General features: G+C 40.2%; 1 protein-coding gene and 1 long non-coding RNA gene across 3 annotated transcripts; one reads left to right on the top strand and one right to left on the bottom strand.

The window, feature by feature from the left end:
* Positions 1–4,273: 4,273 nt before the first annotated feature.
* krt5 (keratin 5) lies at positions 4,274–9,213 on the bottom strand. Its single transcript, XM_023296752.3, has 9 exons — positions 8,594–9,213; positions 6,678–6,886; positions 6,515–6,575; positions 6,294–6,389; positions 6,028–6,192; positions 5,814–5,939; positions 5,475–5,695; positions 5,273–5,358; positions 4,274–5,138 (listed from the first exon to the last, which is right to left on the bottom strand). Exons 1-9 carry the CDS (start codon positions 9,101–9,103, stop codon positions 4,951–4,953), a joined length of 1,662 nt encoding a protein of 553 aa, XP_023152520.2. The 5' UTR covers positions 9,104–9,213; the 3' UTR covers positions 4,274–4,950.
* Positions 9,214–24,390: 15,177 nt separating this feature from the next.
* Positions 24,391–25,115, top strand: LOC129349519 (uncharacterized). Of its 2 annotated transcripts, none has more exons than XR_008602555.1 (2): positions 24,391–24,563; positions 24,635–25,115. It is a non-coding gene; the product is annotated as an uncharacterized LOC129349519 (long non-coding RNA). The 2 variants fall into 2 exon arrangements; XR_008602556.1 differs by having other exon boundaries at positions 24,656–25,115.
* The last annotated feature ends 429 nt before the right edge of the window (positions 25,116–25,544 follow it).

Here is a 25,544-nt window from a genome sequence, read left to right on the forward strand (position 1 = left end):
TTTTTTTTAAAGATTCTTGAATGGCGGTCTTACAAAAGTTGTCGCCAATTCACTAGTTCAAACGCCTAACGATAAATGAAGGGACTTTCTGTCTGTCTGTTTTTTATTTTTCAACTGCATCTGATTAGTTTCAAACTTGGCGAAAGTGTTGCTGATGACCTGAAGAGCGACAGTGTTGTGTGTGAAGACGATTTGATGAGCAGTGGCAAATACAATTTGATGAGCAGTAAATGCAAACACTATGATTTCACATGGTCATGTTACATTGTGATCAGAGTCAGACATTAGTAGAAGCAGCACTGTCAAATTTACAGCTCATTTTTTAGCAGCCCTGTTTGTTCTGTTTATTCTAGAAGGACAGTTATATGTACAATCTGTCAGTCACAAATTGGATTTAGACTTAACAGCTTGTTCACTTTTGACTTGATTTCCATGATATGCAGTAGTATCTATTCATGGTCCCCTGCTGATGGCTGTAGTGCGACCATGACTGTGGGGTTTGTGGTTTTTAACAAGCGAAGGGATTGTCATGAATTTTGGATCAGACATTTGTGTTCCCCTCAGAATAACCTATTGTGTGGATCTTCCAAAAAGCCAAACATTGCACATGGTACTGAAGGTACAGTTTCCTGGTCAGCTGAACTTGCAGATCCCAAACAATGTACCATTTAATTGCAATTGGTAAGAGCCTTTGATTTTGTTAGCATTTCTTTCAGATGCACAATGGTGCTATTTTGGTTCTTGTGGGTGATGCAGTCAAAGCATGATAAAATCAGAGCATGTAGTAATTGAGAAATTCAGTCTTAGCCAGTTACATTGTTTTTATCATCCCTCTGCAACATGACCGCAACTCAACCAATGACAAGATACTTTACTAGACAATCCTCTCCTCTGGTCTGGTTGGTGCAGAGCAGCATGACCTGAAAGCACACTTCACTACATCAATGCTGCAAAATGTGATGCAACTGTGTTTGCATAAAACATGACGTGAAAATCACACAATGACTCAGCATCGATGAGCTGCATAAACAACAGAAAAACGAGATATAATTGAGCATTCTGTCAAGTGTAGTGGTATAACAGTTTACTTTGGGCCAATTTGGTTTTAGATGCACACGACGTAATGAAAACAGTTGATGGTCAGCAGGGGGTGCAGATTTACTAAATCAAGTGCTGTGAAAAAATACGGGCCCCCATACAGATATCTTCTATTTTTGCATATTGGTCATGCATAAATGTTTTAGATCATCAAATGAATTTTATTATAAGACAAATATAACCCACGAAAACATAAAATGCAGCTTTTAAATGATTTCATTTATTGAAGGAAAAATGCTGTCCAGCCCACCTTGCCCTATGTGAAAAAGTAACTGACACCTTAGCTACCAAATGATCAAATTTATTTGGCAATTTGGTTCAGCTTCATCGTCCACCACCACATATGAATACTGCCAGGCTTGTTGAACCTTAACGTGACTGAATAGAATTCGTATGGCATTGTGAAGTAGCTAAAGGCTCTCAAAAAGCAGCACATGATGTCTTGTTCTAAACAGATTCAAGAACAGATGTGAGACAAAGTCCTTGACATTTATCAGTCTGGAGGATTACAAAGCTATTGCTAAGGCTCTGGGAGTCCAGAGAACCACACTGAGAGACATTTTCCACTAATGGAGAAACATGGAGTAGTGGTGAACCTTCCCAGGAGTGGACCAACATTTCTCAAAGAGCGCATCAACATCTCATCCAGGTCAGATTTGTCTACATCAGGGGTGTCAAACATATGGCCTGTGGGCCAAAACCGGCCTGCCAGAGGGTCCAATCCAGCCCGCAGGATGACTTTGCAAAGTGTAAAAATTGCAAAGACATTAACTTCAAAAAACTGCATAAAGTAAAATGCTATATTGTTCAGTTCCAGACACCTATGACAAGATATTTTGTGCCTTTGTAGATATCTGTAAGTTGTAATGTACATGTAGAAATGATAAACTGAGACATAATATTGTTGATACTGAACTTATTTTCTTAAGAAATTTCAGGATCTTCATAATGTTTTGTATAAAGATAGTTATTAAATGTGAGCATTTTCAGAATGTACTTTTTGCACTAAAACAAAGGGAAAAAATTGGAACTGTGGTTATTTATAGGTTAATATGTTATGATTTTACTGGTGTGGCCAACTTGAGATAAAATTGGGCTGGATATGGATGGTAAACTAAAATGAATTTGACACTCCTGGTCTGCATGATTCCACAATAAGGAAGACTGAGAAAGTAATGGCATCATTGGCAAGTTGCAAGGTGCAAACCACTCCTGACCAAAGGAAAACCCATAAAAGTTTGTCTGGCATTTGCAAAAGAATGTCTAGATGAGCTCCAAGACTTTTGGGATAACAGCCTGTGTACTGATGAGTCAAAGGTGGAAGTTCTTGGAAGACATGAGTCTGTTACATCTGGTGTGAAGCTAATACTGTGTTCCACAAGAAAAACATGATACCAACAGTGAGACATGGTGGTGGTAGTGTGATGGTTTGGGGCAGCTTTGCTTCCACAGGACCCGGACAACTTGTCATAACTGATGGAGTCATGAATTCTGCTCTCTATCATAAAATCCTCCTAAAGAATATCCACCATCAGATCATGACCTAAGCTCAACACAAATGGTTTATGCAGCAAGACAATGACCCAAAGAACACAAACAAGTCCACCTCTGAGTGGCTCAAAAAGAACAAAATTAAGTTTTGGAGTGACCAAGTCAAAGTTCACATTTGAATCAAATTCAGGTGCTGTAGGAAGACCTTAAAACACTTTAGGTGGCAGGATTAAAACTATTTTGCAGATAAGAGTGGGCCAAAATTCCTCCATGGTGATGTAAAAGACTGATCACAAGCTATCACCAACATTTATCTGCAGTTGTTGCGGCCCAACCAGTCATTAGGTTTAGGGGACAGTTACTTCTTCACAGAGTTGATACAAATTTTCAATGAATTTGTAATATATCATCATTTAAAAACTATGTTTTGTGTTTTGTGGACTAACTCTGTCTGATATTAAATAAACATAAATACTAGTTTGAAGATCTAGAACATCGAAGTGTGACAAATATGCAAAAATTGAAGACATCAGGACAGGGGCAAATACTTTTTCACAGCACTGTATGTGTCCTGCTGTTATCTAATGACTGCACAAACTTAATGAATGGAAAGGAGAAGTATTTCAGACAGAACAAAACAACTGTAAATAACAGGTACTGTGAGAATCAGCGGACGGCAGTTTTTACTGACAGTCACGCTTCAAACCCAAACTGTTATGCAGTTAACACAAGCGTCTCTAATGTCACACTCTGTCACCACTCTGACATTCTTCCAGCTTTCTTGTTTCACATTTCTGCACAGGCATGTTGCATTCACCTCTTCTTGCTCATACTATTGGCAGACCTGCTTCTATTTATTAGCCATAGGTGTGGCATATCTACAATATTCACAGCACTTGCCTAAATGTCAAATGCCAATTTCTGAATTTTTTCAACCAAGTTTGCTGTCTATCTGTCACTGTAGTATCTCTCTATATGGATATGCATCATCTGCGTCATCTACATTGTCTGCATCTATCTGTTGATGCCTGATACTCAGTACAAACAGGATTTACATTTTTGCGCACATCAGCTTGAACATATACAGTCATATTATGTGGTGCAAAACCTTTTTTGTTGGTCACTCAGAACCACTAAGGTCCACTGAATTTGTTTTGCAATGAGTACACTGAATTGACTCTAGGTGGCAGCCTTCAAAATAAAACCTGCTGACATCTGAAATGAAAAGCCTTATTTTGATCAGTTCTGTCTGAAATTGAACCCCATTGCTTCAAAAATAGAATTTCCTGCTGCCATCATTATAAACTGCTTTTATGTGTTACATTTTCCTGAGAACAACAAAATCAACAGTAAAAAACACTTATTACAGACTTGGTCTGTGTCTGCTGCTTGAATGTGACATCGTCATGTGACCTCGTACATTTGCCTTTAATGACATTGCCTAGCAACATGGGTTGGAAGATACCCAAAGCAGCTCTGGTTCATCCAGTTTGCTTCTGCTTAACACTGTACTTCTTTGGGTGTCCAACTATACACCTGCTAAGTTTAAAGTGGATCAGATAAATGGTTGTCGAAAAATGCAAAGAAAACTCACACAAACAAAAACATACAGAGATTCTTGGATTTATTGGTGAGATGATTTGTTGGTACAATTACACAATAAATCTGGTTGTTACAGTCAGCCTTATCATTTTTTTTTTCAGAGTGAAAATGAAAACAAAGCATGATCAAAGCACCTTTACGTACTGTAATGGAGAACTCATTTTCTCTCAGAACAGGAGAAGAAAAGGAGGATCCCAAAAGTCAGATATGAAAGTGTTACACACAGACTGCTTTTGATGATGTTAAACTGCACAACATAATGACCGATGTGGTACAACAGAGGAGGCACTGTGGGCTATGCTTGATGAATTAAAGACTAAGCACAACATCAACTCCTCGTTCTGTGTAAACTCAGAACTGTTGCTATCATTCTGTGTACACTGGTTGTTGCTTCTTGACGATTCTCTGTCATGACACTACAAGTATTATCTTGTCTACACAACAGCACATCCAGCAACCAAAAGGCAGCCAGGCTGACTGAACATAGGAGAGCAGGACTGACTCACATCTCTGCTGCTCGCAACAATAGCTCTGCCTTTACTTGTATTCAGATGTAATGTCTGCCCCTCTGTAGGTATGTTGTGCCAAAAAAAAACTAAAAACTGTACCATTAGATGGACCAGCTGTAAATGGTGCGATGTGTGGCTGAGACTGCTCTGTGTCTGCAGGAAGAGGGGTGGTGGCTTTTATGGAAGTTTCCATAAGTGGGAGAGTAAAATGAGAGAAGGAGAAAAGTGGGGAGAAAGACGGCTGCTGCGTTTAAAAACGGCGTGAGGAGCTGACTCTTTGCACCTTCATGCTGCTGATGGAGCCGCCGCCACCACCGTAGCCGCCGCCGCCGATGCTCAAGCTGCTGCTGCTGCTGTAGCCGCCACCGTAGCTGCTGCCCATGCCCACACTCATGCCACCGCCCATGGCGCTGCCGCCGCCAATGGCCATGCTTGATCCTGTACATGGTGATAAGAAAACACATATTCAGAAGAGATCTATTGTATTTTTAAAACTTTAAAACAATCTGAACTTTGATTGATGGCCTTATGATTTCAATTTCCAAACTGCACAGAAACATGTTGATAAATACCATAACCGAATCCACCGGCAGCGCCGCCACCGCCACTGCTTGAGGACTGTACATGGATGGTTGCAGTTCCACCACCAGTGGCAAGTCTACAAACACATACATAAATCAGCAAATCAGCTACTGATACTGATATCTGCTGCATTATGGAAACTGCACTGCACGCTTTTTGTGTTTCAGAAGATAAAAGTAGCTCATCTTTTACCTGATCTCCTCTCCTTCCAGAAGCTTCTTGTATGTGGCAATCTCAATGTCCAGAGCCAGCTTAACGTTCATGAGCTCTTGGTACTCGCGGACCTGGCGGGCCATGTCCTGCTTGGCTCTCTGCAGGGCTTCTTCAAGGTCCCTGATGCGGGCCTTGGCATCCTTCACAGCCAGCTCACCGCGCTCCTCAGCCTCAGCGATCTGAGCCTCCAGGTTGGCCCGCTGGAAGATTGTATAAGCAGAAGAGTCAGATGCAGTATTTTTAATTTCAAAAAAGCTGTCTTTGCTGTCTTTTTAACACATATTGAAGAAACAAAAGATATGCATAAGCTTCTGTTACCTGTCCCTTGACTGCTTCAATCTCATTCTGGAGCCTGCTGATCATACGGTTAAGCTCAGCAATCTCACTCTTGGTGTTACGAAGGTCGTCTCCGGCTACTCCAGCACTGGTCTGCATCTCCTGGTACTAAAGGAGAAAAAATAAAACTAACTGTTATTCCAGATTCTACAGACCCCTCTGTTTTAATTTGGCATTGCAGACTCTCTCTACTTGCCTTCTGCTGATACCAAGTCTCTGCCTCAGCACGGGATTTGTTGGCGATGTCCTCATACTGAGCCCTGACTTCTGCCACAATGGCGTCCATGTCCAGGTTGCGGCTGTTGTCCATCTCCACAATGACTGAGGTGTCCTTGATCTGTCCTTGAAGCTCACGCAGTTCCTGTATCGTTTTTGAAATGTATTGGAAAGATTTAAGAGAGTACAGGTCTATTTCTGTTCTTTGTCTGTGCCCAGCAGTAGCGTTCAATTGCATATTCTTACCGCATCATAGACAGCTCTGAGGAAGTTAATCTCATCCTGAAGGGCATCAACCCTGGCCTCCAGCTCAATTTTGTTCATGTAGGCACCATCTACATCCTGTAAGAGAAGAAGAAAGCGGCTTGCGTTGATGATCGGCGACGGTGAAAGCAAAAACTCATGCATCAACTGTCATTCATAACATGGCAGAGTAAAGGGCTTGATAATAGCAGCTTCACTTTTACCTTCTTCAGGAGCACAAACTCATTTTCTACAGTGGCTCTCTTGTTGATTTCATCTTCATACCTGAGACAAGGAGTAGAAAAATGAGCTGATGGAAAATAACTGTGGGCTTCATCTGCTGCAGGTCAGCTGTTGTGTTTATTGACATGGCACGCTTGAACTCACTTGTTCTTGAAGTCCTCCACCAGTCCCTGCATGTTCTTCAGCTCTCCCTCCAGCTTGATCTTCTCGTTGCCGAGCCCATCAAGCTGTCTGCGGAGGTTGGCGATGTAGGCCTCGAACATTCCATCAATGTTGGAGCGGGTGGTGGTCTGCTCCTGCAGCAAGGTCCACTTGGTCTCCAGCATTTTGTTCTGCTGCTCCAGGAAGCGGACCTAAATGATAAAATCATTGGCAAAGTTTAGATCTGCTGTCACTAGGGAGGATGTAGTATTTTGAATATGACTGCATATAATATTACTCAGGATGTCTAACTGTGCATCTTTACTACTACACTAAAACTGATTTATGTCCAAAACTTTGTGTCACTGGAAAAGTCTAATTTCGCCCACGCTCGCACAGATGAAACAAAGTTTCTTTTTGTGTTTGTTTTTTTTTTATTATTTTCCTCGGGTGATCCAGTTGGGAACACCTATATGTGACTTTCCCACACACAAATAAAATGTTGTATGCAAAATATTGCCAGGCCCAATGTGAAGACTCTGCAAGGTACAGTAAACTTGCTCTAAGGAGATCATTAAGAGAGAACAATTGACATAATTCTGAATATGTTTTAACGCTTGTTTCCAAGACATATAGGATGGAGTGCTTTGCCATCTGGGTTTGAAGGTAGGGCCAAACAGTCCATCTTTGGGTGTGTGCTTTTGTTTTAAGGTAAGGCAAGTTGTACGGAGCCACACCTCAGCCTAGCCCCTCCCTAAACACCAGTAGTGCTCCCTCGCCTCCAGGCTGCACACTTTCACTGAGTGAATTTGCGTGCCTCAGCCCTCAGTAATTAATGCAAAATGCCTGAAGGTGTTACCTGATATGCTGACTGAGTGGTAGCGCTTTAAAGGTACCGTATTTGTTCAGGAATTCTGTTTATTGAATATATTTAATTAAAATGTTGATTAAACATCCGATGAATCCTTTCTCCTACTGCTACTTCTAAAACTTAATGCTTTATTGCAAATGAATTCATTTTAGATTATCAAATAGCAAGACATCTGAATGGTATTAGTTCAGTTCCCCTGTGTAAAGACATATTAGGTGTGGTTATGTACACTCTGCAGAAAAAGCAAACTGAGCATTTTCTCATGCAAGGCGTGACACTTCTGCCTGAGAGAAACAGTTCCATCTGCATTACATACATCAAAACTGTGAATGGGTGAATTAAAAAAAATGCACTTAATGTGTCTTCCCTCATCACACAGAGTGAATACAAAAGTTAATGCAAAGACTCTGCACATTACCTTTACTTTGATTTGGAAAGTAAAGTTTAGGTATAATGCAATCTATTGCACAGAGCTAAAATTGAGCCCACTTTCTGCAGAACCACTGACAGCTAGTGAGTCCTTGCAGCCATGGGAACAGGTGATAACCTGATCCCTTCTTCATGTCACACTGAAAGCCACCAGTCACTGGATACGACCACTCTAGTGTTTCCTGCCTCTCATTCTACCGAGAGACAGCTGGCAAGAGGCCAGCTACGGCCAAAAAGAAATGAATGAAGCAGTGGGCTACTTTCATTGTCTGTGAAGCAGATGCACAGTGTTGCTTTAAGGAGCTTGTTTGAGATGACAATTGACCAAACCATATTCATATTAACTTGCATTGTGCTCAATCAAAAATAAATTTTAGCTAGAGTTTGCCCTGGCTGTTCCTGTGAAATATTTAATGAGCTCAGGTGACCCTTTAGAGAAAGTCTGCTGCAGTGTTTCTTTAGTTTCATATCAGACACTATTGTTCGACCAGATGATTTTAGAGTATGTGACATGTAAAGGCCAATGCCAATCCAGATTTTTAACAATCTTTACAAACAGTGTGAGGCAAAAATGTGAAACAGAAGCTATTCCTGTAACTGACAGAATAGGGCAACTTACCTTGTCGATGAAGCAAGCGAAGCGGTTGTTCAGAGTCTTGATCTGCTCTTTCTCCTGGGTGCGGACAGTCTGGATGGTGGGGTCAATGTCAAGGGTCACAGGGGTCAGCAGGCTCTGGTTGACTTGGACGTTTGTGATGGGAGCCACTGGTATACCTCCGCCGCCACCGATGCCAATGCCACCCATACCCATACCACCCATACCCATACCACCCATACCCATACTCATATAACCAGCTCCGCCACCAATACTACCACCAGAACCACCGTATTGTACCATTCTGTAACTAGAACTACCACCTCCACCACCGACAGCTAAGCCTGCGCCAGAGCCGAACATGCCACCACCCGCACTTGTACTGAGCCTTGAGCCACTGGATCTGGTTAGCTGGAGAGATCTTGAGGTAAATCCTCCTCCACCTACTCCTCCAGCACGCACGCTGCCACCAAAACTGCTGCGGCCACCGCCGCTGGAGAAGGTGGTGGTCGACTTCCTCACAGTAAGAGACATGACTGGTTTACTTTCTTCTAAAAGGAAGGATTCACAGAGAAAAAGGGGAAGGAAAGACAGAGGTTTGGCAGAGCAGTGGAGCACACAAAGAGGAGAGTCAAATCCCTCTAAGTATCTTCTCTCTGTCCGTGGCGGACTTTTATCTGCCTCCAACGGGGGGAGGTCCCGATAAGCTCAACCTCCTCTACACCTCCCCGCAACCCTCCTCCAATTACCTGGATCCTGGAGGGTGCACTCGCAGGCAGGTAGATCAGCTTGGAGCAGCTCAGCCTGTTGGACAGGTAACAGTGCCACCCTTGTAAAGTGATCCAGGCTCAACACACCTAGATGCTCGCAGAGGAATGGCGTCGGAGCCGGGGGGGGGGGGGGGGGGGGGGGGGGCCGCAAAGATTTGATTAGCTGGGGGCTTTCTGAGAGGTGTGGGACAGTAGGGTGTGGAGCTACACACTTCGTGATTCACCTTTTCTGCTTTTTCTCCTCTTTTATGACAAAATATCAAAACTTTAGTGGTTCGACTAAAGTTTAAATTGCAAACTGCATTCTGACTATTAAAGTTGCTTGTGCATATGTCTTAATATATGCATGTAAGTACAGTAAATTCTTAAATTACTGTTCAAACCTCACCAACAATGGAATTTCTAGTATTTTTTTTTCTTTAACTGAGTTCACATCTGATTGACCACAATTCATATTTTTTAGTGATATGAATAATTTCTGCTTCCTTTTGTAACCATAGGACCAAATATTGACCAAAAAAATAGAAAAAAAAATGGACTGCAGAGTCTAATAACATTGATATTTAAAATATTTCAGATTTTTCTTAAAGTTAATCTGCAGAACACATTGCAGGTGACTGATGCAGGAGATGATGCTGTTGAAATGTTATATTTATTCATATTTTTCAGTGCTTTTTATGAGCATCCGTGTTTCACTTCCCATTGCATCAGATTGGGAAAATCTCAGAGACAGAGGTAGAGAGCGGTGACAAAATAAACGAAAACTATCAGAAAAGTGACTTTTCTCTCTGAGGTCAAGCAGTGGACTCAAACCACGGCAGTAAAATGACTCCATCAGCATAACAGAGCCACCAGGTAAAATCAAACCAAAATCAACTGCATAACTAAATACCATTAGGGATGAGTGAAAAATATCTTTATGTGTCAACTGGGTGAATTGACCATTTAACTATATTGCAACAGAATCAGTGGGAGAGCAGAGGCATGCAACCATATACCCAGCTGCTGATACCTGAGATGAATTGCAATCACATTCTTAAAGGAAATGGGAATATCTGTGGCAGAGAACAGAACATGATGTGAAATCCACGATGTGGAGCAGAAAAGTAAATTGACTTAAGGAAAAATAGGTAAAGAAAGACACTAAGAATTAAGTGTTGAATTCCACACTGTATTAAATCCACCACCATTTCTATACCGTATATGTCCAGGCCTGCAGCTTGTAGATGCTCAAGGGCACTTTACATGCTAGCTTCAATACTCATAGCACTCTATTTTAAGTGTTTATTCTGATGATCAAGGTTCAGTTAGTGTCACCATTTTTTTTTGAAAATATAACTTTCCCATGATAAATATTTATTGCACTGCTGTAAACATATGTACTTTAAAAGATGATTTACAATTTCGTTTTTTATTCTTTTAGGGTCAGCTTGCATAAGAACATCAAGCATTAAAGGTATTGCAGATTTCATCTTCTGACAGAACTGGAACTGTCGGTACCTGTTGAAAGCTGTCTTACCCTTTCTAGTATAGGTGTTGGCTGCAAGCACTGTACTGTAGTAGAATCTAAATGAGCCTTAGGCCACAACTGAGTCACACCCCAAATAAAAATACCAGTGCTTCACTCTCACTCTCAACATTCTCTTGTCTCTTGTCTCTTGTGTTCATGTGCAACACGCTGCACATTCATGCATCTGTGTATCAGTAAGACACGTTGGGAGAAACATGTCAGAAAATATGTTCATGTTTACTCTTAACATTGTTTTACCGGCAACAGTGATTTCATTTCATCGACTTCAGCAGAGTTTAAGCATCGTTAAGACTGAGAAGCTAAATCTACTTGCAGACATAACGTTACCATGTCTTCGTTGATCAGTGACTTAGTAAACGAGCAAAGTGAACACCCAGGCGCTCAACTTTGTAGATACGAGCAGCAGCAATAAGCTAACCAGCCACCTTAGGAAAACTTGTATAATCATGAACACTAATACAAAAGCACTGCCAGACAACATCAACAGCTGTGTATTTCATGATTTATGCATTTATGGAGCTTTTACCATGATTTGCTCCCAATGTTTTAATGCTTTTGGTCACACTGAAATGAAAGAAGCACTGTGATCCAAAATAAATCAGCAGCAATAAATCAGCATCACCATCAAACAGCACATTTCTCCAAACTGAGGAGAAATACATCGTCCAAAACCAGTGACGCTTTGCTGACCTAATATGAGCATCAGCAGGACTCCATTATTTTTGTCTCTCAGTTACAACTCTATGATTTGATACTTCTATGGTGAATGTGTGATTAGCTTTAGCAAAAGAGGAATGGGTTGGAATATGAGTGCTTAGCTTAATTAAGCTAAACAAAACTCTGGTTTGGGTTAAAATGACTACGTCTGGAAGGGGACTGTATATTTACCACCAAGATCAAAATAATAATGTGGATAAGGATATAGTTGTGGTCATGGTTTTTAAAAAAAAAGTTGTGGTTGATCTGAAACAGACAGTGGTCTCGCATTTTATGTCCAGTGTTTTGTTGAGACATCCACCCACCTCAGCCTCCTCCCTGAGCTGACTGTATTGCTCCAAGAGTCGCTCTATGATACAGTAAACTGACTATGAGAAAATGTGCAGAATTGGGACCTTAAATGCTGCACCAGCGATGTTTCATAGACCATGTCGACTGTTAGGAGGCTGGTTCCCATTGCTCACCAGATGGCACTTTCCAGCTGTTTGGCTTTTTTTCGCAGTACAACTGATGCTCCAGAGTCCCTGAACAGACGTTATAAGATTGAGTTCATGATTAAATTTATTTTATATCCCATTTCTAGTTCCACCCCAGTGTTGCAAAAACAGTATTATTAGGATTAAAAAAAAAAAAAAAAACCTGTACCAGAACAGAAAATGCACAGATGCTGATGATGCTGTTTAATACACTTCACCATGTAATGTTGGAAATACATGCACTTCATTGAGACTATTTTTTAAATTAAAAAGGAGCCACAAAGGGTCTTGGCCTTACTTTTCATACATCAGATTCTGCTAATGTTAGAGGCCTCAAAGGTTGGTGTTTGCTCTGTGATAGATTGAGGAACTTATAGCTAGCAAAATAAAGCATGCATGGAAAATGGATTTATCAATGTTCTGAATAAAAAAAAAAGTTTTCACATCAGCACGTTACACAATATATATTCTGATATATTAGTCTTCTTAAAGTTGATGTACCTGGAAACTTCCAAGGTATGTGTATTGTTGTTAATCACATGCTCATACAATAAGTATTGTCTGCAAGATAAGCCTGTGAAATTTGTGTCCACACTTAGAGGCACATTTGACTGTGCAGAAACTGTACACATATATTTAAAAGCTGCAGAACATGTGCATGCACATACAGTAACAAGATGAAAAACAGAACCCTACAAAAGCTGCAAAATTTATTGATGTGTCAGACACAATGGCCTCACCCTTTTACACTTTTGACTTTTTCCGATAAACCAACTGTCATTACAAAAGTTTTGTTTGTTTTTTTCCAATAAAAGATGCTGGATTTTCAAATGAAAAGGGCAGTGACACCCACAAATCCACAAGACTGTATTTGATCTCACATGATATGACGGTGGCATTTCAGGTGTTCTAGTCAGTACTTGTAGAGGAATGTTCACAAGCTCCTTTTCTCTGTGAGAACCAACCTTAAGATGGGAGTTTACTGAAACTTGGCAGGAGGAACTGCTGAGAGAAGAAAGAGTAATTAAATGAGGATGAACTGATTCTGATGTACAATACTTGCTATTTTCCAGTGCCATTTAGGACAGTATTTGCATTATACAATGGTATAATTTGCTGCTTAACCGTATCTCTGATCTCAGTTGACAGCAACCTTCTTTAGTATTGTGCTGTGGTAAAAATGTCAAACAATTTTGTTTGTCTTGGCCATACCATGGACAATGGATATATATTTAGTCATGTACTGAGTGTACCATCTTAGAGGTTAAATCCGGTGTGTTGCAATGCAAACATATGGTCATTCCCTCAAACATACATATTTGCCAGATTTATTTATTTATTTTGTATGATGCTATTACTCCATCAGCAATGCTGCTCTTAACACAGCTAAGCGAAAGATCATTTTACAGTACTTAGTTGAATATCTTCAGGCGACTATGTACTGCCAGATCAAAGACAAGAGAGGAGAAATAATGAGTGACAAACAATAAAGCTGTGTGGAGAAGCATTATTGCTCAAAATTTGAAGTCCTAATGAGGTGGAAGAGATAAGTAATCAGTTGCTATGATGAGAGCCCAGATAGAGTGATCTTGATGCAGACTTTCATCTTATTCTATAGAAAGCATTGATTTTTGGACCTAAATTTTTAAAAGCATTTTTTGACAAAAAATGTGTATCGTCATTTTATATGCACTACCAGTGAAAAGTTTGGACACACCTTCTCATATAATGGTTTTTCTTTATTTTCATGACTATTTACATTGTAGATTCTCACTGAAGGCATCAAAGCTATGAATGAACACAAATGGAATTATGTAGTAAACAAAAAAATGTGAAATGAGTCAAAACATGTGCATATAAAAGAACATTTTGTAGATGCCAGAAACCACCCCACCCAGACGAAGCGTCGGTCCAAGCTGTCCACTCTTATGTTGTGACTCTTATTATCCTGACCCTGAGGCCAGCCCTAACGTTTGTGTGATTTACTACTTTTTTTTCTCATGCGACTCCAGCATCTACAGCAAGCTGTCAGTTTTTCTTACAGAAACCATGCAAAACACTCTGCAAGTCCTCTTTAAAAAAATGCATCAAAGATTAAAAGACATTATACAGTTGCTCATAACAACATGCTGTTAAACTGCATGCACAAAGTGTATATTAGTCCAAAGGTGGCAATAGTAACAAGTGTAAAAAATTTATCTTAAGTTGGTATTTGGTCATGGGTTGAACCATACATGTAATCGCACAAATCTTGATTTCAATGGTGAGTTCACGTTTGCTCTCTCTATTCATCTCTATGTGATCTGTCTAAACTGTAATGCAATAAAGTATTGCACTACAGTTTAGGTTTAAAGACTTTTTTTTCAATTATATTACTGATTTTGCTTTGGGAAAGTGTCTTTCTTTTTTTTATTTCCATCGTACTTTATTTTTTAAACGCATAACAAGCTGTGCTTCTTCATTTTTTACATCTACTGTATCCTACTGAGCTCTTAATAGCCAGTGCAGTCAGTGCTACAGTAAGTTTCAGTGATTAAGGTGTGGTACTAACTACATCTGCACACAAATGTACCGCTCCGTAGTCGCTCTTTCACACACACAACCTTATGTTGTTCTACAAAACCCACTACAAGGGAGTGTCAGTGGACCAGGTCCATCAAGCCGCAGGGAATTCTACCAGATTGTATAACGAAAAGGTTAAGACAGCTGCCACACCTTTTCATGAATTAGGATACACTGAGGTCCGTGGGGGAAGATTTCTCCTTTTTTATTCAGTTTTTTTATTCAACATGCAACAAGTAATGATCACTTACATTTTCATGCACTTGAAACAACCATGTTTTTAGACTGACATTTTTCACCATGCATGCTTTTCACTCATTGAGGCTCAAGCTAAAGTTGATCAAAAGATGGCTGCAGTGCACGTCTGGCAGATAGCAACACCAGGAAGGAGATGAGCTGTGTGCTTCTTTATTGGTTTTATGTTTGACATTGTACAGCACAGAATGCCTAACCTGTAATTAAGTCTTATGACCTCATTTTATTGAAATTTGTCATATATTTATGCATTGTTCTCACCACTGGACAATAAACAGTATCCTAAACATTAGAGGCAGATGCACACATCCTCAAATTAACGCTTAAGTGACCAACTCTGAAATTTACTGACTGCAAGAGCCAACAAAAACACATCACTGTTCCACTACTTACAGCCACAAAGCCACACTGCAAATAGCCCATGACATTACTGCGTCCCCTGTAAGCTGTGCATGCGGCAGAAGCAACATCTGTCAGCATGCGGAAAAATTCACTGGGCTACACCTCTCTATGATTCTGATCTTTTGCAACCACACCCAGTACTACAGTAGCCAAAGGGCAAACTGGCACAGTGGAGGCAAAGCTGAACTTGACAGTGGCAGCACAGGACAAGAACCTTACATATTTCTCTGCAGCCTTCAGTAATAAATTAAAATAGGTTTGCTCATTTAGGCTTATGGAATGTTTATAGAAAGCGAGGACATTTTGGTGCTGTCAGTGAGGGGCCTCTCAATGACAAAAGCAGAAATTCGTGTGTGTTTGAAAGGTTAATTCGTGAGCCCAGCATTAAAGCAGCTACTGCTCTTACAAAGGCGAACCACACCCTGGCATTGGTTTACCTGCATTCTGAGTTTATCTGGGCAGATGCATGCAAGGACTTCATCATTTCATCACTTCATTGTATTCTAAAAATGCTTTCCATTCACATTTGTTTTTCAGGGCTGCACATGGAGTTCATTTACAGATCGTTGGCTCCTGTTGAGCTCTTGAAAAAACTTGTGCTGTTAATCTTTTTGAAAGTCACTAAAGTTAACACAACCAACCTTTCCAGGACTATGAAGTTAAATGAGTAATAAATGTAATCTCTTCCATTTAGTCAGTCTATTAGTCTTTAGTCAATTTTGTCTCATTAATGAATCATCACCAACCACCAACAGTTGTACAGCATTTCAAACAGAGGCAAATATCCAACGCTTTTCCTAAGTAACTTTGATTATCTGCTCGGCTACTTACAGCCTGTAGAAATTAATTGTGAACCCAACAATGTACACACGTGAACAAAATTGTTGGTAGCCCTCGGGTTATGAAAGAAAAACCCACAATGGTCACGGAAATAATTTGAATCTGACAAAAGTAATAATAAATAAAAATTCTATGAAAATTAACCAGTGAAAATCAGACATTGCTTTTGAACCGTGGTTCAACAGAATTATTTTAAAAAATAAACTCATGAAACAGGCCTGGACAAAAATGATGGTCCCCTTAACTTAATATTTTGTTGCACAACCTTTTGAGGCAATCACTGCAATCAAACCATTTCTGTAACTGTCAGTGAGACTTCTGCACCTCTCAGCAGGTATTCTGGTCCACTCCTCATGAGCAAACTGCTCCAGTTGTCTCAGGTTTGAAGGGTGCCTTCTCCAGACGGCATGTTTCAGCTCCTTCCACAGATGTTCAATAGGATTTAGATCAGGGCTCATAGAAGGCAACTTCAGAATAGTTCAATGTTTTCCTCTTAGCCATTCTTGGCTGTTTTTAGCTGTGTGTTTTGGGTCATTATCCTGTTGCAAGACCCATGACCTGCGACTGAGACCAAGCTTTCTGACACTGGGCAGCACATTTCTCTCTAGAATACCTTGATAGTCATGAGATTTCATTGTACCCTGCACAGATTCAAGACACCCTGTGCCAGATGCAGCAAAGCAGCCCCAGAACATAACAGAGCCTCCTCCATGTTTCACAGTAGGGACAGTGTTCTTTTCTTGATATGCTTCATTTTTGTGTCTGTGAACATAGAGCTGATGTGCCTTGCCAAAAAGTTCCAGTTTTGTCTCGTCTGTCCATAGGACATTCTCCCAGAAGCTTTGTGGCTTGTCAACATGCAGTTTGGCAAATTCCAGTCTGGCTTTTTTATGATTTCTTTTCAACGATGGTGTCCTCCTTGGTCGTCTCCCATGAAGTCCACTTTGGCTCAAACAACAACAGATGATGCGATCTGACACTGATGTACCTTGACCTTGGAGTTCACCTTTAATGTCTTTAGAGGTTGTTCTGGGCTCTTTTGTTACCATTCTTATTATCCGTCTCTTCCATTTGTCATCAGTTTTCCTCCTGCAGCCACATCCAGGGAGGTTGGCTACAGTCCCATGGATCTTAAATTTCTGAATAATATGTGCAACTGTAGTCACAGGAACATCAAGCTGCTTGGAGATGGTCTTATAGCCTTTACCTTTAACATGCTTGTCTATAATTTTCTTTCTAATCTCCTGAGACAACTCTCTCCTTCGCTTCCTCTGGTCCATGTTTAGTGTGGTACACACCATGTCACCAAACAGCACAGTGACTACTGTAACCCTATAAATAGGCCGACTGACTGATTACAAGTTTGTAGACACCTGTGATGCTAATTAGAGGACACACCTTGATTGAACATGTCCCTGTGGTCACATTATTTTCAGTCTTTTCTAGGGGTACCATCATTTTTGTCCAGGCCTGTTTCATGAGTTTATTTTTTTAAAATAATTCTCTTGAACCATGGTTCAAAAGCAATGTCTGATTTTCATTGGTTAATTGGTTGGTTTATTTTCAAATGAACTGTAACTAGGTTTAGGTGTCTGGTCCATTTTTAAGCTAGAGTGGTAAATTGCTGCCACTCCTCCTCCTCTGCCTGTGATTCGAGGAACATGACAGTTAGTATGACTAGTAGGAGTTGATTCATTTAGACTAACATATTCTTCCTGCTGCAACCAGGTTTCAGTCAAACAGAACAAATCAATCTGGTTATCAGTTATCCAATCATTTACTAACAGAGATTTAGATGAGAGAGATCTAATATTTAACAGACCACATTTAATTGTCCTGTTTCTTCGCTCAGTTGAAATAGTGGTATTAATTTTTATTAGATTTTTATGGTTACTATGTCTTTTGTTTATTTTTGAATTGCTTAATTTATTGAATTTTGGTGGTCGGGGGACAGACACAGTCTCAATAAAGCTAACTGAATTACTGGAGGGTGACAGCTGAGAGGAAACTGCAGAGAGGTGTGGAAGACTACAACTCTGCATCCTGGTCTGAACTCTGGGTTGTCATGCTTTAGGAGTTCTAATAAAATCAGCCATATTTCTAGAAATGAGAGCTGCACCAGCCAAAGTGGGATGGATGCCATCTCTCCTAATCAGACCAAGTTTTCCCCAGAAAGAGCTCCAATTGTCTATAAAGCCAACGTTTGCAGTACACCACGTAGACATCCAGTGGCGAAACGACGACATATGGCTAAACATATTATCGCTTGTCAGATCTGGCAGGGGTCCAGAGAAAACTACGGAGTCCGACATGGTTTTGGCAAAGTTACACACCAATGCTACGCTAATTTTGGTGACCTCCGATTGGCGTAACCGGGTGTCATTACCGCCGACGTGAATAACAATCTTACTGAATTTACAATTATCTTTAGCCAGCAGTTTCAAATTTGCTTCTATGTCGCCCGCTCTGGCCCCCGGGAGGCATTTTACTATTGTCGCTGGTGTCGCTAGCTTCACGTTTCTGACTATGGAGCTGCCAATGATCAGAGTTGTTTTCTCAGTGGGTGTGTCGTTGAGTGGGGAAAAACGATTGGAAACTTGAAACTTGCGATACTCTCACCGTAACGTCAGACGTCGATTCAGCTATTCGACTCCCTTGGTCCTTGTGTTTCTGACCTTCCCCCAAAATTTAATCCAAATTCATTAGTCCATTTTTGAGTAATGTTGCTAACAGACAGACAAACCAACGGCAATTGTCACATAACTCCGCTGAGACTCCGCCTCCTTGGCGAACTAACAACATTGAAACCATATTTTAAGACATGAACATAAAGGGACAGAGGACACTAACACAATCTCAATCCCTCAGTAACTGTAGCAAAAGCCTACAATCCAAAACCTTGAAAAATGGTGTGTAAGTGCATCAAGGAAAACGTGTGGCCACAACAAAGATTTAATTATTTTGTCTTTACTGCACATTGAATATATGATGTTAATTGATAGACAAAAACTAGTCACGGCAGTATTTTAGAAACCACCCTCACTTGTGTGTTTAGACTGTAAATACAACAGTGCTGGTCTACCCTGTCTTTGAGTTCTTACGCCATAAGTCCAATCATCCACCATTGCAATACACTTGGAATAGACTATCTCTTCATGCCACCATGACATTGTTATGGACTGTGAACCACTGTGCAGCTGGTGAGAATGTTGTAAACTGCTAATTATCGAATTTTGAATTTCTTTGTTTGCAAAGGTTTTTCAGTTTGATTACAGCTTAAAAGCACAGAGCTTTGATGCCGCTTGAGTTTGAATGAGAAAATAATTTCTGAATATTAAAAGATGCAATGATCTATAGTTTACTCCGCTCTCACTTCTGTTCTGTGAAGAGTTTTGCAAAAAAGAGCTAAGTATCGAGAAAATACAGTTAAGTTAAAGTTGAGTGAAAGGTCTGTGGCAGATGCAGAGATAACAAAATGCATAGATGAACTCGTGACACACTCAGAAACTGTCATGAAAGGCAGAACAGGTGTGCAAACTTACCACCTCAGGGATTCCTTTGGGTATGTTTCATGTCATAAATCATACAACCAATAACCTGACACTGCAAGAAATATGTGCACTACAGATGGAGATTAACCTTCTACGATGCTGTGCGGGTATGAGTGACATTTACCCCGGAGATGATTTGAGGAGGGCCTCATCTTCTGTGTATTTGCTCGGAGCAAGAGTCTACTTGTCATAGCTCATCAGTTATATAATAAGCTACCATTTGTTACCTTTTCTCATTGGCAGTTGGATAATGAAACTGCTCTCCTACAGAGCAGACCACCCCGAGGCTGTGCTTCACCTACGAGAGCAAATAGCAGCCTCAGCGACTCTGTTATGCCTGGTCAAATTTGCATCTCAGTGTTTAGTGGTATTAATGTGAGGCTGTCACTGTGTCACTCCCTCAAATAGCTGACAGTGTTTGATGTGACATTCTCAAAGGTGCAGCATGTTCACATGCACTCAGGAGCGTTTTACCATGATTGAAGTTTTAGGAGGCTGCTGACATATTTGTTTCATATAAACCATGCTCGCTTAACCCTTTCATGCGCAACATGGGTCAAGAGATACCCATTTTCCAGTGAATATGGGTTACCCTTGTTGTGCATCAAAGGGTTAAGATCTGGAAAGGCAAATTATTTGTCGTACCCAATCACAAAAAAGCAAATGTGGCTTTCTGCGAGTTGTGTGCTGCTTGAAATTCTTTGTAAAATAGCACTGGCTTTATTGTGGTGCTTGGTACTTGTCACTCAAACATGGAGAAAGTGGTGAACAGCAATGCACCTGATGACATCTGCAAAGTTAATAAACACTAAGCAAGAACTTGCAAACCATACAGGGGGAAAGGACCCGTGAAATACAAATTACTCTTTATTTGTTTTTGCTGTTAAAATGGATTGATTTGAGCTTCTTACAGGACCAGTGCAGTGTGGTGCCAGATCATCACGTGGTTTTGTAGCTTTGCTTTTAAAGATGTTGCCTTCAGGGGCTCCACCTATAGGCAGCTAAAGGTCAGGCTGAGGACCCCAATGAATCAAAAATATGGTTCCTGTTCATTCAGTCTGCTTCAACCTTAAAAGAGCACTCTTTGTCCCCAGCAAAACACCTACAAAATGTAAAGCATCTCCAATGTAGTTGTCAAGCTATGCAAAGAATACACACATACAGATCCACACCTTAGTCAGATGTGGCTTTGAAGCACAATGTTCAGATCGTGTGACCGGTACACAGACACTCCTTTGACCAGTGACTATTAAAGGCCACTTTAAAATGCAACTGTCACTTGAATGTCCCCAACTCCACTGTTTGTCATCTAAGAAATTGTTTCAGACAGCATCATATGATAGATACATGTATGAAAGTGATATTTCGGATCCAACCCCACTAAAATGTCTGCAAACGTCTTCAAGCCCTTCAGGAAGACTGGGACAAGTATTCACAAGTCAGCATCGCCAACCTCTTTAGCTCTACGCCTTACAGGTGTATGTATGTCTTGACACTGACTTGTGACTTCTCCTCTGTGATCCCACTCTCCATCTGTCTGTTATCATTTCCATTACACTTGCTTGTTTCATGACATCCATTTTGTTGTCGGGATGTCATGTGTGGGAACAACAAATACGTATACCTCCATTTTAAAAGAATGAATTTCACAATATATTGCATGCAGCATTTATATTTTCGTTCAATACAATCTGTTGCAGCATTTGTGTACATTTGGATCAGTAGGAATTGTTATCCTACCATTATCATACAATGAGATCAGTGAGTATAATTACACTTAAGTTGCATCTAATAGCAAAAAATGAAGTTAACTAAGTAAGAGAGCAAAATATATGCAGTTCAAATTTAAGACAAACAAATACTTGGGTACAAAAGAGTGAATTCACTCAAGATCGTATTTTCAGTATTTTAGTATTCCGTTAGCGATCCATTAGTGTGATGCTTGACAACTGAGACACAGAATCATCCTCATTGTCTGTAAATGCTGTGGAGAAAATTTCCTCCATGTTTCAGCTAGCAAAGCTTACAGTTTATTCGCACTGAAGCATCCACAGACTGACACTTTATTTCCTGTACGTCCACTAAGGAAAACTGCTCCATGCTTTGACATTTCCACATTAATCATTCATTGTACATCTAGTTAAAGTTCTTCCCCTGGCTGATCGTAAGATCTAAATAGGCTGAAATGGGATTAATCTGGAAATTAGCGTTATGTGGTGTACCAATACTTTGAATGCCAGTACTTGAAAAGTATTGGTATACCTTGCAGTTATAATGATACTCAATCCTGTTTTGTAAGTACCAATACTTTAGCTTATTTTAAAGGGCAGATTTTCCAATGATTAACATCAATGTGCCACATGGGGGAGTGTGTGTTTTTGCTGAGCTCTGCTTTCTCTGCAAGCATCGTAGGCATGCTATGTGCGGATGCCGAACATCCACAGTTTGTGCAAACACACAAAGCAAAATGTGGAGTGATTTCACTTATGTAGCTGACTGTGACAGAAAGCCAACAGACACCACAAAGTCCATAAAGTCCAAAAAGATGTTTCAAGGTCATGCAAACTGAGGGAGCAAACACGTCTACCTTAGAGAAGCATTTTGCTGACACGTATGCAGACATGTACAAAGATTTGAAATATACTGAATTAAAAAGAGTTAGCAAATGTGACATAATACATCCATCTATTATTCTCATTAGGGTTGCGGGGGGCTAGAGTCTATCCCAGCTGATTTAGGGTGAAGGCAGAGGAAACCCTGGACAGGTTGCCAGTCTATCACAGGGCTACACACAGAGACAAACAATCACACTTGCATTCACACCAACAGACAATTTAGAACGAACAATTAACCCAACATGTTTTTGGACTGAAGGAAGCCAGGGTGTCTGGAGAAAACCCATGCATGCAAACGGAGAACAAGCAAACTTCATGCAGAAAGATCCCGGGAAGGCCAGAGATCTAGCTGCAAGACGAAGTGCTAACCACCAAGCCACAGTGCAGCCCATGGATAATACAAATATTATATGAGAAGTACATTATTCTCTCAAATATCTGTCAAACAAGTGATTCATTTTATAACAAGCAAAGTTGTTTTCACCATCAGAGATTGACAAGATAAAGATCTCTTAAATTTATCTTTATCTTTTTAGCTAACTAACCAATGTGGAAAACATCTCTATATGCAAACACTGCCTTCCTACTGGTAGCTTTCTCATAGCTGACTCACACAAATATGTAGATCAACACTAGCAGCTATGAATGATCCACTGAAGACTGAAAGCTGGTGATTATAATGTACATTAAAGTACCGCTGCACTTCTCTTAACAAGGATTTATCTTTTCATAAGCAGCAAACTGTCACAGCACTGCTGGAAATGACATATCTTGCTGAACAGGTTCTTTTGCAAATCAAACCCCAGCTGACATGTCTAATTATTTAAGGTCATTAATGGCTTCCCAGTCCCTTTGTACCCATATTCTTTTTTTTTTTTTTTTTTTAACCTATTTCCAGTGATCATAGTCTGGAATCTCTACTGCTGTTTTTCTCACCCGTTACATTGTGTGGTACATATGCTCGTTGTTTTACATTTATATGATATGCACGTTATGTCAAGTGACCACCTGGTGGATCTTAGTAATGAAGTGTTCTTTTTTTAATTTTAGAAATAGCTTCATGAAAATCATGAAATGCTTGTCGCATGCTGGATAATCCAACTTGAAAGTGGAATATCAGTATTACACTGAGCACATGAAGTGCTCCCTTGGTGTTAAATTCTCACCAGTTGTATAAGAGACAAGTACAGTATGCAGATATGTCAGGCTTGTTTTATAGAACGATCTCATTGGTTGTTGTGGACAGATTCTTTAAGCGTCTCTTTATTCTTTTGTTTGTTGCTGTTGGCAAATAGTTAAGAAAGATGAAACAGAGCAAGCATCTAACTGCTGAGAATGCTTTCTTAGCCAAGGTGACTTGTTCACTAAGGGCCGTCCCCCATGCGCCTCACCCATCCAAACACCTCCCATTAACTCACCCTGCAGTCTGCACCCAACATAGTTAATAAATTATTACTTCTTTTCCCATAGATAATAGGCATTGAGCTTCCTCACTTGCCTCTGAATGGAGCACATGGACTTGTATTCAGCACATACAATCATCTCACTATGACTGCATGTTCAAAAGTGACTATATAAAAGCAAAGGAGCTGCATTCTCTCGCAAATGTATTCATTTTTCTCCATGTCATAAATGATAAAAAGACAGAAATTCTAATACAGTTATGCTATGTTTATTCTATGGAAGCAATATAGAGGTTGCATCACAGTCATGAGTATCTGATCAGGTGTATAGGGTCCCACAAATTTATGACAGCACATCTGATTCCCACTGCAGGAACTCATGAAAGGTCAAAACATCACTCAACATGAGTACTGCACGTCTGCAGGAATGTTTAAATAACCTTTGGCATAATTTACTGCCTATTGATTAATGACAATATAATGAGTATGTTCAAGAGGCTGTCTTGTTTGTCCTCTTATTCATCTTTATATATACAACTGTGTTGCCAGTTATCAGAAAAAAAGACAAGAAAAACATAAACAGATGGTCACTGTTTATATGATACGCCTGGCATATGTGAGAAAGATCAGATGTACAGCTTTTGAGATAGTGTGGATAATACACACACACTCACACACACACACACACACACACACACACACACACACACACACACCTGGATTAATGAGTTAGATTTCTATGTGTGACCGGCTGATTAGCCATCACACCATACAGCTGTGGGGGAACTAATGATTGCTTTGGCCGTTGCAGCAGGGGGTTCAAATTGATTGACGGACGTAGCTCCAGTATACACTTGAACACTCCTGGACAGGTACGCGCTGTGCAGCATGCGAAACACTGGTAAGCTTTAGCTTTTGTATTAATATTGTTTCTCCTTTTAAGACCAGTTTTCTGTGGCTGCAGTGCAGAGTCTGCTGACGGTGTCTCTGCTTATCGGCGGCGTCATGCGCGTGTAGCGTCGGACAGCCGAGGTAACCAAAATGTTTGTTTATGTTTGTTGTTATCGTTCTGTTGCTTGATTGTGGTTAAACATTTCTTTGTTTCATTACAGTTTTGCCTCTGTTGCCTTGTCTTTCCGCTTGTTTATTTTGTTGTTTCTTTCTTTTACTTTGTAGTCGTTTTGCCTAATTTTGTATCAGTTTGCTTGGTTCGAGTTAAGTTTCGTTTTCTCCCCGTGTGTTGTTTATTCTCAGGTTCTTGTGGCTGTGTTCTCTGGCTCAGTAATCAGGTTTCTTCCCTCCATAGTTGCGTAGGGCCTGTGTGACTTCCAGTTTTAATAACTGCGTTTACATTAACATTAGTGTGTGTTGTGTGCTGAACATATTTTTGTACCAGAATAAAAAATTGTATTTATATTTTTCTATACACGCCTCTGTATTAATTTGTGCACGTATCTGTGTTTAGTAGGGGAAACCCTCTGTTGAGAGGCAAGATTAACATTCTTAGGGTGAAAGTCCCTAGGTGGCGTTGTCGGTTCTGTGTTAAAAGAAACCAGAAGACCCTCACCAGTCCTGACTTGGTTACATATGCAAACACAAACTAGTTTACTGTAAAACTATATATTATCACCAGAGGCCCAAACTGTGCTTTTTCCATGACTTGTGTTGCAGAAAGAATGAATGGAAAAATTGACCACACATTTACAAAAAAGTTAATCAAAAGGAATCTTTTGGAAGCCGACAGACACCATGTTAAATAATGCAACCAACCTAAACTAGTCCCTTCTTATCAAGTACATGCTCATTTTAATTTATGAACTGTCATCTCTGTCCATCATCTTTGATGCATTTAC

The sequence above is a fragment of the Amphiprion ocellaris genome, chromosome 8 (assembly GCF_022539595.1).
Source record: "Amphiprion ocellaris isolate individual 3 ecotype Okinawa chromosome 8, ASM2253959v1, whole genome shotgun sequence".
Classification (NCBI taxonomy): domain Eukaryota; kingdom Metazoa; phylum Chordata; class Actinopteri; family Pomacentridae; genus Amphiprion; species Amphiprion ocellaris.

Coding starts and splice junctions, on each gene's coding strand:
- krt5 (XM_023296752.3), bottom strand. CDS start 9,103: ATGTCTCTTACTGTGAGGAAGTCGACCACCACCTTCTCCAGCGGCGGT. Junction 6,390..6,514: donor AGTTTGTGCTCCTGAAGAAG/GTAAAAGTGAAG, acceptor CTTCTCTTACAG/GATGTAGATGGTGCCTACAT. Junction 6,193..6,293: donor TCAGAGCTGTCTATGATGCG/GTAAGAATATGC, acceptor AAAACGATACAG/GAACTGCGTGAGCTTCAAGG.